Source organism: Eurosta solidaginis, chromosome 3 (genome assembly GCF_040869045.1).
Source record: "Eurosta solidaginis isolate ZX-2024a chromosome 3, ASM4086904v1, whole genome shotgun sequence".
NCBI lineage: Eukaryota > Metazoa > Arthropoda > Insecta > Diptera > Tephritidae > Eurosta > Eurosta solidaginis.
The window spans coordinates 96,114,985-96,128,762 of NC_090321.1; the positions used below are offsets into that span (position 1 = coordinate 96,114,985).

Sequence of the window (13,778 nt, forward strand, 5' to 3'; positions counted from 1 at the left end):
ACTCCGCCATCAATCAGCTTTGCCAGCATAGTTTGAAATTTATAATCAACATAAACGATTTGATGTCGTTTTGATATGGCAGAAAACGAAACAAAATCATTTCGTTAACTTGACGTTCTTAACGTTAATAAACGAAACGAAAGGACTTTGTTTCGTTTATTAACGTTAATTATCGTAACGAAATGATATCGGTTCGTTGGTTAAGCATGCCTGCAATAACCTTCAACTTGGACGTCTTGAAACCTCTAATCATCAACCGGCAGGCCAATGTTAGATTCGTCGCCCCATCCTTAAAAAAAAAAACTAAATACTTGTCGCAATTTACGGGACTTTCATGTTTTATGCCGACTCCGAACGGCATACGGAAGGCTTGTAGAGCATGGTCTTCGTTTGCCGAGGGAGGACTTTACTTTTAAATTGTCTACCTAGCAAATATTACAATCTTATAAATTCATTAAAGAAGTTACAGGAGAAGCAGAAAAAATATAAGTCGGACTCTTAAACAGATTGAGAGTACTTTGTATATAAAATAGACTCGCTTCAGTTTCGTCCTGAGCACGTTAGAAAGAAAGGGAAATTGATTCTAGTGGTAAACCCAAAAAAAGTATCCTTTAAAAACTCCATACAGGAATTCAAAACCGGATCGCCCCATATTTCTAAAGGAATAAAATATCTAAAATTCGGACACTTCTACGTATCTAAGTTGTCTTCCCCATTATTTAGTACGCCGCCGACTGCATGATAGTTTCTTAAGTAAATAGCTAGCCTTTCTGGTTTCTTCACCTCGCGCAGCCTGATACTATCACCGACCAAATCCACGCCCTCTCTGTTTACGACGTGAAAGGAAGAGGTGACGCACGTCGACTGTCAGTCACCCAAAGATCTTAGCGGCGTAGTTCACCTTTAAGACACATGCCTCCGAAATTGTATCCATAGTACAAAGTCGCATCAAAATCCTCAAGTCGCTTGCCGGCAGCAGTTGGCCGCCCGCTCATGTGCTTCGCGTCACCAATCTGGTCGCCTGGTCTAAAAAACACACACTGGAAAAGGCTACATATATATTTCACCCATTTACTGTGAAGGAAATTTCCTTGCCGAAATACCATCATTTTGTTTTTGATAGTGAAAATCTGGGTACAAACTTCAAAAATCCCCAAATACGGCAAAAACTTTGATGTTGAACCACCTTCTTTTTTATACCATGGTTTTTTAGTAAAAAATTACAACCTCATAATGACACTCGAGAAGACGGTATTCTTTCTTATACCAAAATTTAAGAACTGAATGTCGAACAAAGTTTCTATCAGCATCAATTAGGTATGTGTGATTCCGATCCAAACCGGGTTAGTTGAGTCCGGTTCAAACTGGTCGTGGTTCTGATTTACAAATCATGACTTATGAATTACGAATTTTGCTTCCCAAATTGTGTTCGGTGAGCGACTGCCAGCACGAATTTTCCAGCATAAAAATTAGAGAAAAAAGATCTTTATTCTCTCTTTTTTTTATTAAACCACTCATTAAATGGCAATTGTAATATTTCAATTTAAAAAAACTCCAGCTTAAGTTGACTAGAGTTTAACCCTGCCACTTCAGCCGCTTGCTTAAGCTGAGATGCGCAGCAAAATATGATGCTATCAAACAAAGTGGCAATGTTAAACTCTAGTTAACTTTAACTGGAGTTTAAACTCGCACTCAAAAACCCAGCCATATAATATATGAACTGTCTGGAATGACAAAATTACGCGCACACGTTGCTTATTATATATTAAAGTTCAGTAAAAATTGGTACAAGTTTGTTCAAACTTTTTGCTGGCCGACTACAGCTATGGCTTTGCAAAATTTTAGTTTTAAGGAAATCATTCACATTTACAATCATATGCTTTCCTGCTTCCCACATCGTGTTAGGAGACATTTTATCAGCACGAATTTGCACTTGGGACAAGTTTGTATGTAAATACTTTCTGCTCACCGATCAGACCGCCTGAAGTTTTACTTTACTCTTCTTCAAAAATTTGGGAAGGTCAAATGTAATTTTGTTAATGGTACATTTTTGGTTAGAAATAAACGAATCGTCCGAATAAGCCACTGCCGTTTCAAGAAAGAAACACCCCACGAAAATGTTTAGAAGACATTTTATGCACACCACGCCCAAAAAAAAAAAAAAAAACCCCGACGACTACCTCATAGAAAACATCGAGCAAATGGCTACGAGTAGCAGACTGACGTCTCTTGTTTTAATTTATCCTCTTTCGTTGAGTGAACACCTGTGATAATCACATGATGTTCTATCAGTTAAAATGCGTTCACTTGCAAAGTCTGAAAGTACTCACAGCAAAAACTAATGTAAAATACTTCTACTTTACACGCAGGAAAAGTTGAAACCTGCCTATTTTTGTATGTCAGGTGGCGCTAGTGTGACGCAATGTGCGTTCTGCCTACTCATCTTTCTACGCACGATGCTGCATCACAAATCTTATGTGTGGGGTTATAACACAGCTAATTTAGAGTACATATTTTATCTACAGTTCCTCAAAACTTCTTATTTTTCAAATGAGGCAAGGTGTGACCTTTATTGCTTGTTTTTCAAATAAAATATTTTTTAGTATTGGCAATATCAACAAACGCAATATATTAGTTGCTGGCAGTTTGCGAAAGCGTTGATTTTCTTATTTCCGACTGTTTTCCAAGCCTTTTTCCACTTTCCCAAAAGACAAAGTATTCAGTTGGGCTCAGTCGCACGAAAAAGTTGTAGGGTATATTGAACTGCAGCCAGATGTTATCGAAGCTTTAGAGGTGATAAAAACGTGGAAAGAGAGTGAGACTTCACAAAAGGTTTCGCAACTTTTATCATCAATTTTCACTACGTTATTGAAAATCTCGTGTCATATAATGAAATTAATTAATTCCATTGTTGTGCCTTTTGAGTCGAGAATTGCAGTTGAAAAATAAAGACTTGGTAGAAGCTACAAAATTGGCAATTTGTGCTTTGAACGGATTAAGGAAAAAGGGCAAAAACTTTGACTTCTGGTTTCATTATCTCAAATCGTTGACTTGTGGTTTATTTTTGAGAGGTTGCTGAAACGCGTTCTAAGTACGACATGGAAATCAAAATGTTGCGTTTATACAATCGTCAAAACAACTGCTCCAATTGGACGTAAAGGATTTGAGGAAACACATGTTTGTGCCATTTCTCGACTCTTACATTTGCCACCTTCAAATTCGCTTCGAAAAGTACAATCAATTTTCCAAAGCTTTGGCCAGTTATTTCTCAGCAAGAATTCGATGAAGGGAAATGCACCGAACTTTGAAACATTTATGAAGAATACTGGATTGGTCCGAAAGTGATTTTGTCTCTGAAGTAAAAAATAAAAAATAATATCTCCAAAACCATGCAATTTTCGCTTTTTTCAGTTATTAAATGTGAATGCAATATCCCAACTTTTTTAATTCTCGAATTGAATTGTACTTGTTTAGTTCCAAAGATACATAAATGCGTATGGAAAAATAACTGTGTCAAATATGACTTTTTTGATTACGAAGTGGGGGAGCATTTTCGTACTACACATGTATCCATATGACAAACCCAAATTTGGTTTCAAATAAAGATGATACCGGTCTTCCTGGAAATTAGTGCACAGAACTGGGTTTCAATTTGTAAAAAGGGATGTCTATACTTGCAGTTGTAAAAACAAAAGTCTGATGGAGGTGGCTTGGTTTCGAACCGATGTACCACGGATTCTAGTAATCTGCTCTGCCTAGTGAAAGAAAACTCAAGAACGGAAACTATCAGCCCTATTGGCATGGAGAAACTACAATTCGTAAGGGTTTGAGTATTAAAATGATTACAGCAATCGGTTTTATAAATGTGATTCGTCGATTATTTTCGTCACTAGCATTAATAAAGGGTAAACCCTTAAGAACTATGAATAATTATACATATCTAGTATCGCTACGTTTGTTTTGTACATGAAACTCTATGAGTTTACTTTACTAAGTGAGTATGTATTAATTCTAAAAATGTAATCTAAATCGTATGTAATACATTAGGCATTATGTGAAAGCATTTTAATTCGTAAATTCTAATTGTAAAACAACGATATAGATCTGAGTCATACATATTACATTAATCGTACTAGGCCTTGCCACCAACAACACATTGTTAATAACAATATTAACCGAATGTAAGACCCCCGTTCAGTATAACACCAAATTCCGTTAGTACCGCTTGCTAAATCAGAATTCATTGTGTCATTTCGTTCAGAAATTAATGGTGCTGTCCATGTTTGCTCCTCATCGACTTCATTGACCCGGCGCTGACAATTCATCCATTTACGTGCACTAAGTTTTGGCCGGGAATGCGCAACCTCCATTAGGTCATCGTTGAACTCCCAGTATCCGTAACCCTTAAAGAAGTATGTTTTACGATTGCTGTACTGGAATGCAGCATCTATGTGGTAGCCTACACCACGCCAAATAGACATATCACGTGGGTAGTCTAACTCCACACGCCCGGTGTCGTCGTCTAAACGCCAATATAACGTACCACTTGTGAGATAAGTTCGGTTGTTGTGACCCCAAACAAAGGCGGCATCAATATGAGTCAATGATGATGGTAGGCCTAAAGATGTGAGTGGTTGTGGATAGCCACGAACTAACGTAACTGAATCAAACATGTAGTAATAGCGTCCTAAGAGAATCGTGCATTAATCTATGGTACCTTTAATCTGTAAGCAATCTCGAAACCTTACCTATAAAGAAAACTATTTTACGATCATGATTCTCATAGACAGCGTCAATTTTTGTATAATTTTCGGGCAGTTGTGTCCATAAGCGACGTGTTTCGGTTGGGTAACCTTGGTAAAGACCGCGATCGCCAATTCGCCAAAGAAACTATGGGACAAAGCAGATATTTGGTCAAAGTGTTATACATAAATTTGATTTATTTTTGAACTTACTTGACCACGGAAAATGAATGTTTCGCGTCGTATAATTGATATGGCATCATAACTTGTTTGGCAGGTATCTGGCTTTAACTTCTTGGGCTTAGTTGGTTGACGTCGTTGTGACCAATTCTTTGTTGGACGTGGAGGTGAATCGGTGCGTGGTCTGTATGTGGTGGTAGATGTGGTTGGACTGGTGGTCGGATGGTCACGATTGCGATGGTGTGGATTATAGGGATATTGGCGACGAGGCGCATAAGGATCGTTTGATGGGTATTGAGGCTGTTGCGGATATTGAGGATAATAAATAAGAGGTCGTCGTGTTGTGCTTGTTGTTGTAGTCGTAGTAGTTTTTGGACGTGGCTGGGGCTTGAATGGACCCCATGTTTTTTCTTTAGCGCCATATAATTGCTGAATTGCATTTCGATCGTCATCAGGCAGATTAATATCGACATCGCTGTCGTGATACCACGGATACATTATTGCATTTTTGTCAGAAGAATGTCCAAGTCCCAGAGAATGTCCAAATTCGTGCACTGCGACGCCAAGAAAATTTGTTGCTAAAAAGTACAGAAGATCAAGACTTCAATGTTAGAATATTTTATAGCACGATTAGATATAGAATACAAAGGAAGATGTGACATCACATTCAGGAGATGAAAGAGAGTTTTTCTATTATTCTATATAAAAATGATCACTTCAGATGTGAATGATCAGTAATAATATAGGTCCAAAAACCGTAGCAAATATGTGATTAAAAAAAATGAGTGAGGTTTTTACTTTGAGTAGGTAAGTTAACATCTTTTCTTCATGAAATCATACTTAATAAAACTACCTATCCCACTTTTGTTTAACTTTTACATATCGAAGTTCTCTTCCATATTAGAAGAAGTTGTAATTGTTTCCTACGCCAATGTCTGCACGATAATGGCAACACGTACCGGCCTTTCCACTATGCTATGCTACAAAACTAACAACTATCTCACCAGTCTTTTCCGGTTTTTGCCTCGCGTAACTTGGTACTATCACGTGGATGTGGAAAATGGCGGCAATATTTGAGATCTGCGTCGATGGCATTTAGCTAACGACTGTCCGGCACCCAAAAGTTTTCTTTCTCTAAATGTAAGCGGTGCTAAGCATGTTTTCGAAATTTATATATCGACTTTTTTTAATGAGCGTGGTCACCAAACGGATTTTGTTGATTTTCATCAAATGTATATTTAATATCAAGTTGTTGGATTGTCCTTTAAATCGCAAACAGCAGCAACAACGATGGCGGCAACAGCTGCCCCTATGGATATGGTCAACCGAAAAAAGAGGATGGCAATCGCGCCGATTATTGAAACGGATGCTACATTTATTTTGGAGGTTTTGGTTAGCTAATCCGTTTCGAATTGCGACTGTGACGTGTTCGGTCATACATTGCATGGCTGAGGCGGAAGCACATGCCCATATGTAAATATGTATGCGTGCGGCTAGACACGCCTGCAAGCTGTTCTAACGCGCATTTATCAAGTAAATTAACCAATTTCGCAAATTAATTACATTAGTGACAGCATACAGGGCGTAATGCGGTTTGAAGACCGCTGCGGGTTTCCAGGCGTTGTTGTTATATTTACAGTGCTTGAGTTATCATTCATGTAATGATGTTGGCTCTAGTTGACTGCAACATCTGTTCACAGTGCAAATAGGAAGCTAATACATAAATAAGCATTGTGAATGATAACTAAGTGTGATATCTTCTGCATAGACGTCAAAATTCCAAAGTGATTGGATCACCTGATTTGTAATTGACTATCGCTGTCTCATTCTCTATCTCTTTCTGTCACCCACTGAAGATAGGCGCCGCCATATTGAACACCCTGTCAAAACGCTAAAAAGTAGCCATATTGAACATCCTGTCAGGCATTTGACAGATAAGATATCACACTTAGTCATCATTCACAATGTAAATAGGTACACACTTATTCAAACCAGAGGTCAGTTGCAGTAGAAACAAACTGCATTTACCTACATACATGTGGATTGGATGTGCTTTGTTAGATAGGCTGTAGGCAGGAGTACTTTTTGAATGCGGTGTCTCTCCGCTGGCAGCACCACAACACACTGGTCGACATGCAATTTGTTTACAGATAATTACCCCGCTGTCTGCAAATTTGGTACTAAACTAAAAATGTGACAATGTATAAACCTTGCTGCAAGAAAATAACCTTCCATGTGGTCATTCCAATCGTTCGGACAACAATCGGGCAGTCACCGACTATACCGGATTCATATCCTAAGCGGAACTCACAAAGAAAAAAGTACATATATAAAAAGGTTAAGCTGGGAGTCTTTTCGATTTTGCTGAAGTTTTTGGCAACCACACCGGGTGTCAATGGGCATACTTTCTGATGTCTGTTTCCCGAAAGCGGATTTTATATCTCACTAATATTTTCGGCGGTTTGGTGATGAATGAGGACAAAACGAAGTACCTGCTGTCATCGAGCAAAGAGTCACCGCATACGCGCCTTGGCAACCACGCTACTGTTGGCAGCCATAATTTCGAAATAGTAAAAGACTTCGTTTATTTGGGAACCAGCATCAACACTAGTAACAACATCAGCACTGAAATCCAGCGAAGAATCAATCTTGCCAATAAATGCTACTTTGGACTAGTTGAAGCGGCTTTGGGAGTGTTCGAGAGAAAAGTTCTTCGAAAGATGTATGGACCTGTACGCGTTGGAGATGGCGAGTACCGAAGAAGATTTAATGATGAGCTGTACGAGCTATACGCAGACATCAACATAGTCCAGCAAATTAAAACGCAGCGGCTGCGCTGGCTAGGCCATGTTATGCGAATGAGAGATGATGCTCCGGCCAAGAAAGTGTTTCTATCGGAACACGCCTATGGTAGCAGAGGTAGAGGGCGGCCCCCACTCCGTTGGAAGGACCAGGTGGAAAACGATTTAAACTCCCTTGGTGCGACCAATTGGCGCCGGTTGGCGGAGCGAAGGAGCGACTGGCGCGCCTTGTTGGACGGCCATAACCGTTTAGATGGTTAAGCGCCAATTAAGTAAGTAATATTTACGGCGCCAATGGCAATTGTGGACAAAGTAATACTCGGTTGAGTTTGTAGACTGACATAATTTTCGGTGTATTGATTATTGTGTTCATGACTGACAGGATTTTGATGACAGGTTTTTCGATATAACAGGGTGTTCGATATAGCGGCTCTTCCAGCCGACTGCCTTCAACGAGTGATAGAATGAGACACAGTAACTTTTAAAAAACTGTTGAGCAAAACTGAGGGAAAAAAGAGTATTTAATCATAAAACTATATAAAAAAAATGATTTTAATGAAACTGCATAACGGGGCAGTATTAACATATGTAAATACAATTATTCAATATGCTTAACATGAGTACCTAATGGATCTAATTGTATGATAAATGGTCAACTATCGGCTCCATCTTGCCAATCTCAACACTTCTAATCCATTGGTGCCAAATTAGCTTGTAATCGGGCGTTGGTATTATATGGATTCTACCTAAGCTTCCACCATTTTAAGGATTATGGCATCCGTTTGCAAGGCAGCTCCACCTTGAATTCCTTACTATTCTATTCCAAGAATATATATTCCGATGTTACTTAATTCTTTTATGTTGTATATTTGATTGTAACACGCATATTTCTTATTTATCTTATTTTTTCAGATGGTGAATCCAACTGCTTTCGAACATGTAAATAACATATTGCGCATATTAGCCGTTCTACCAGTTTCGACAGCAAAACCAGGACGCACATTTCCCTCCCTCAAAAAGTTAAAATCATACTTGCGGAGTACAATCAGTCAAGAACGTTTGAATGCACTCGCTTCATTGAATATCCATATTGGTATACCAATTTCTGTAAATGAAGTACTAGAAGAGTATTTCAAAAAACCTTGGCGATTGTTGGGAAATAGTTATGGGAATAGTTTCTTAATGCCGTATGTGTTTAAAGCTTGAATATGCAGCCATTTTACTGACCGATTTTGGCTACGACCAAATTTTCCTGACGTAAAAAAGGTACGAAAAATACCTTACATCTACACCATCTTCTTCAATTTTGTAATTATCTTAAGATGCCCATTTTACAAGCTCGAGCAAAAATCCGCCATTGCATGATATAATACCACAATTTTAAGACAAGTATTAGGGGATGTGAACAACCCGTTCGGAGCACGAGGAATATAATAATAAACAAAGCATGCTTCACAATTAAGGGGCTGCGATCCAACCTTGCCAACACATCATGATTGAAATGTCCATTCGCTGTGAATAACTACTTCGACGTCATCTATAAAAGATACATCTATATATTAATACGCTAACAAAATTTCCATACAATCAATTGACATGCTGTTTCGCATACTAGCATACGTAAAATCATATAAAAGTTATATCAATCGATTCGTATTGATCAGCCGCAGTGCATAGGCCTATTTTTGTTAACAAATATTACTCTATTTGTTTATAATTAATAGAAAAAGTTTTTTGTAAATTCGAACAATTCATACAAATATCCTAAGTCATTTTCGTGCACAAGCGCGCCATCTTTGGGAGCAATTATCTAAGTGTTCTAATGCGAATTTCAAAGACCTAAACCTTTATGCACAAGCGCGCCGTCTTTGGGAACAATTATCTAAGATTTCTAATGTGAATTTCAAATTCTATGTATACTCGCTAAATTCGATAGCACAAATGTTTCACCTACATACAAATATGGTTCCCCATTGTTGCCGCTTACCTGTAATAGTCTCTACCAAAATCCTAAAAAATTGTTCCAAAATAATTTGTAGCGTACCAAAAAATCTTAAATAGAATTAATTTTTGTGGCAAATTTCACTTAAACGTGAATACATAAGTCTTTATTTAACAGATTCTTTGTTTTTTATTTTAGTTGTTTTCAAAAAAACATGAAATCACAAATAATGAGTTAACTTTTGTTGAAACTAACTAATTTATTTATAACAATTAATGGCAAATTTGCCCTCCTCTTAATCCTCATTTTAGATAAAGTACGTCTTATACTGAACAAAAAAAAAAAGTTACAAAAATATAATATTACATTTTTTATATTGCCTTTTATGCTAATTACGAAACAAAAAAACGTCTCAAAAATGTTTTTGATTTTAGGTCAAAACGGCAACCGGCATCAAAGCGGCCGTCTTGCATAGTCAGTATATTACCCACTATATTTATTATTAGGCGAACTTTGTTGGATTATATATCCATTAATCGGATGCTTAGATCCCATAACCCTAATTTTTTTATGTCGCTTAAAGTTATGAAATCAATTTTATTTTAGTAAATATGTTTGCGTGAATAACTTAAATTTTTTGTTTGTTTTTCTTTCTTTATAATTTATTCTGCTTTGTTATATCTTAGTATTGTATTGTTCACAGACGATATTTTATGGTAGATATGGTCATACATATTCATGAAACGAAGTGTTTACAAATTTAATACAAATTAATTACGTACATAGATCTCAATGGGAATCCCAACATTAAATATCCGAACATTAGAATCTTCATATTTCCAGAATGATCACATTAAACTCCGGAAAAAGTCTAAGTGCACTTATTGCGTTTTTATATGGAACTGTTTGTTCACTTCACTTAATTTTTTCGCAATTTAAGAACTTTATTTTTTTCTTTAATTAAACAGTTTTTAGTAAACTCTGCTTTCTTTCTCATTACATAATTTTTTATAAATTTATATAAAAAATTTTTCGAGCTCTAGGCCATGTATATGTAAATTAAAACACCAAAATGCTTGTTTTACATATAAATTTTATATTTATCAAATTTATTTTTATCAAATTTATTTTGATCGATATTTCGATTTCAAATTGAAATCATCTTCAGGAACTCTTGAATAAATAAATAAAAAATAAAATACGAGCAGATGCCTCAACAGTTAATGCAGATAACAGTTGATAATTTTAATGTAATATTGGGTTTGTACTCACTCTTCTTTTTGAAATGTTTGAAATTGCGTTAGGCTATGCTGGCCGATGACATCTGATCTAGAGTAAATGTCATCAGTACCTGTGATTAATGAAAACTAGTATCGCATGTGGTCGAAATTCGACCAACTTGTATTTTTTTCATCTCAGTCTATGCATCAAGTGTTGGAAATATAGCAAACTGGTCTAACTTACTTAAATTTTTCTTTAAAATTTTGAATTTGATCTAAGACGTTGTACTTTTTGATTATATTTTCTTAAATTTTCTACAAATTTTTCTAATGAAATTATAACGTTTTGGTATGGAGACCCTTATACAAAAATATAAAAATTATGTAAACTCAAATGAAATTGACATAGAATTATTGTGAAATTACTTGAAATTGAATTGATAAATAGGGGTTTCCACACCACCCGGAAGGTCGCCGTTGGGGCGACACCGAAGTTAGTTTTGGGTGCTCGGTTCCCCAGTAGGCCTATATCACCCATATACTTATATCGCCCATTTACTTCATAGTGTCATAATTCAAAAAACACGAACTTTTAGTTAAAAACTAAGAAATGTGCTAAAGGAATTTAGCCTATTTCACGTCACCTGCCAGGTATGCAATTGGCGCGTTTACCGAGTTTAATTGTATAAATACATATGTAATATGTAAGTTTGACACAAAACGAAAATTTCGAGTAGAATAGAGGATACCTTCATAAAAAATAAAATAAAAAAATAAAAAAATTATGTAATGAGAAAGAAGGCAGAGTTTACTAAAAAAAATTCTAATGAAAGAAAAACATAAAGTACTTAAAGTGCGAAAAAATTAAGTGAAGTGAACAAACAGTTCCATATAAAAACGCAATAAGTGCACTTAGACTTTTTGGGTTTTAATGTTGTCATTGTGGCAATATGAAGATTGTAATGTTCGGATATTTAATGTTGGGATTCCCATTGAGATCTATGTACGTAATTAATTTGTATTAAATTTGTAAACACTCTATTTCATGAATATATATGACCATATCTACCATAAAATATCGTCTGTGAACGATATAATACTAAGATATAACAAAGCAGAATAAATTAGAAAGAAAAGAAGAACAAATAAAAACATTGAATTTATTCACGCAAACATATTTACTTAAATGAAATTAATTTCATAACTTAAAGCGACATAAACAAATTAGGGTTATGGGATCTAAGCATCCGATTAATGGATATATAATCCAACAAAGTTAGCCTAATAATAAATATAGTGGGTAATATACTGACTATGCAATACGGCAGCCATGATGCCGGTTGCCGTTTTCACCTAAAACCAAGGGACGTTTTTTTTTCGTTTAATATACAACGTGAAATTTTCCGATTCAGTCAAGTTGCATTTAAATAATAATAAACTAACTTGAAATAAAAGAATATATAATAAAATAAAATAAGAAATAAAATAAATTAGCATAAAAGACGATATAAAAAATTTGTATGCTATATTTTTGTATGCTTTTTTTGTTAAGTATAATACGTACTTTATCTAAAATGAGGATTAAACCTGCAAATGCAAAAACATTCTCGGGCAAATTTGCCATTAATTTTTATAAATAAATTAAGTTAGTTTCAACAAAAGTTAACTCATTATTTGTGAATTCATATTTTTTTGAAAACAACTAAAATAAAAAACAAAGAATATGTTAAATAAAGACTTATGTATTTACGTTTAAGTGAAATTTGCCACAAAAAATGGGCTGGTCAAAAATTAATTCTATTTAAGATTTTTTGGTACGCTACAAATTATTTTGGAACAATTTTTTAGGATTTTGGTAGAGACTATTATAGGTAAGCGGCAACAATGGGGAACCATGTTGTAATCTTTCACCGTGTAGCGCGTACGCTTATGTAGGTTTGTGTCTTAGAGCACTTACATAATTGGTCCACAGATGGCGCGCTTTTTTGCAAGAAAGTAAATATCGATATTTGGAGAGATTGTTGGATTTACAAAAAACTTTTTCTATTAATTATAAACAAATAAAGTAATATTTGTTAACAATAATAGGCCTATGCACTGCGGCTGATCCATACGAATCGATTCATATAACTTTTATATGATTTTACGTATGCTAACTATGCGAAACCGACCGTCAATTGATTGTATGGAAATTTTGTTATCGGATTAATATATAGATTAAGACGTTAAAATATTTATTTCACAATAATGTTCAATTTTAACTATTCAAAAGCTCACAAAATATTTCTAAATTAAAAGTACTATTAAAATTCAAAGATAAAGTGTTTTGTAAGCCTTTCTAAAAATGATTTATATGCCATTAGCAAGCACTTCGTACTGCCGCCGAGGAAAAAATTGGTTACTGGCGGCCACGGAAAAACAATCGGTACGATGACGAATGCCGCGTTGCAACCGAAAGATAAGATGCTGCGTACAGGGCTACGTTAAAAACGAGCGCAACAAGAGGAGTGTGTGAACGCTACCGCGAGTTAAAAAGGGAAGCGAGGAAAAAAGCAGAGGCAGAAAGGCGTGAGTGCGAGGAGCTTGAGCTGCTAGCTACCAGGAATAACGCACGAAAATTTTACCAAAAAATTCGGCGACAGGCGGAAGGTTTTAAGACCGGGGCAAACTCCTATAAGAACGAAAACGGCGACTTCGTAACTGATGTCCAGAGAGTACTTAGATTATGGAGGGGACACTTCTCTGCTCTCCTAAATGGAGACAACGATTTACCGCACAGAAATGATGAACACTATCCCGCAATCGATGATGATGGAATAAATGTCCCCCCACCTGATTATGACGAAGTCAGAATAGCAATAACATTGAAAAACAACAAGGCCGCGGGCGCTGA

General features: G+C 35.9%; 1 protein-coding gene across 2 annotated transcripts in view; it reads right to left on the reverse strand.

Moving 5' to 3' along the window:
* Positions 1–3,793: 3,793 nt before the first annotated feature.
* Mmp2 (Matrix metalloproteinase 2) overlaps positions 3,794–13,778 on the reverse strand; it is a 199,448-nt gene continuing 189,463 nt past the window's right edge. For both annotated transcript variants that reach the window (XM_067772834.1, XM_067772833.1), the window contains exons 4-6: positions 4,956–5,500; positions 4,749–4,890; positions 3,794–4,687 (exon numbers count right to left, since the gene is read on the reverse strand). In XM_067772834.1, the coding sequence (XP_067628935.1) occupies positions 4,119–4,687; positions 4,749–4,890; positions 4,956–5,500 (1,256 nt within the window). In that variant the 3' untranslated portion in view covers positions 3,794–4,118. The remainder of the gene's footprint in view (positions 4,688–4,748; positions 4,891–4,955; positions 5,501–13,778) is intronic.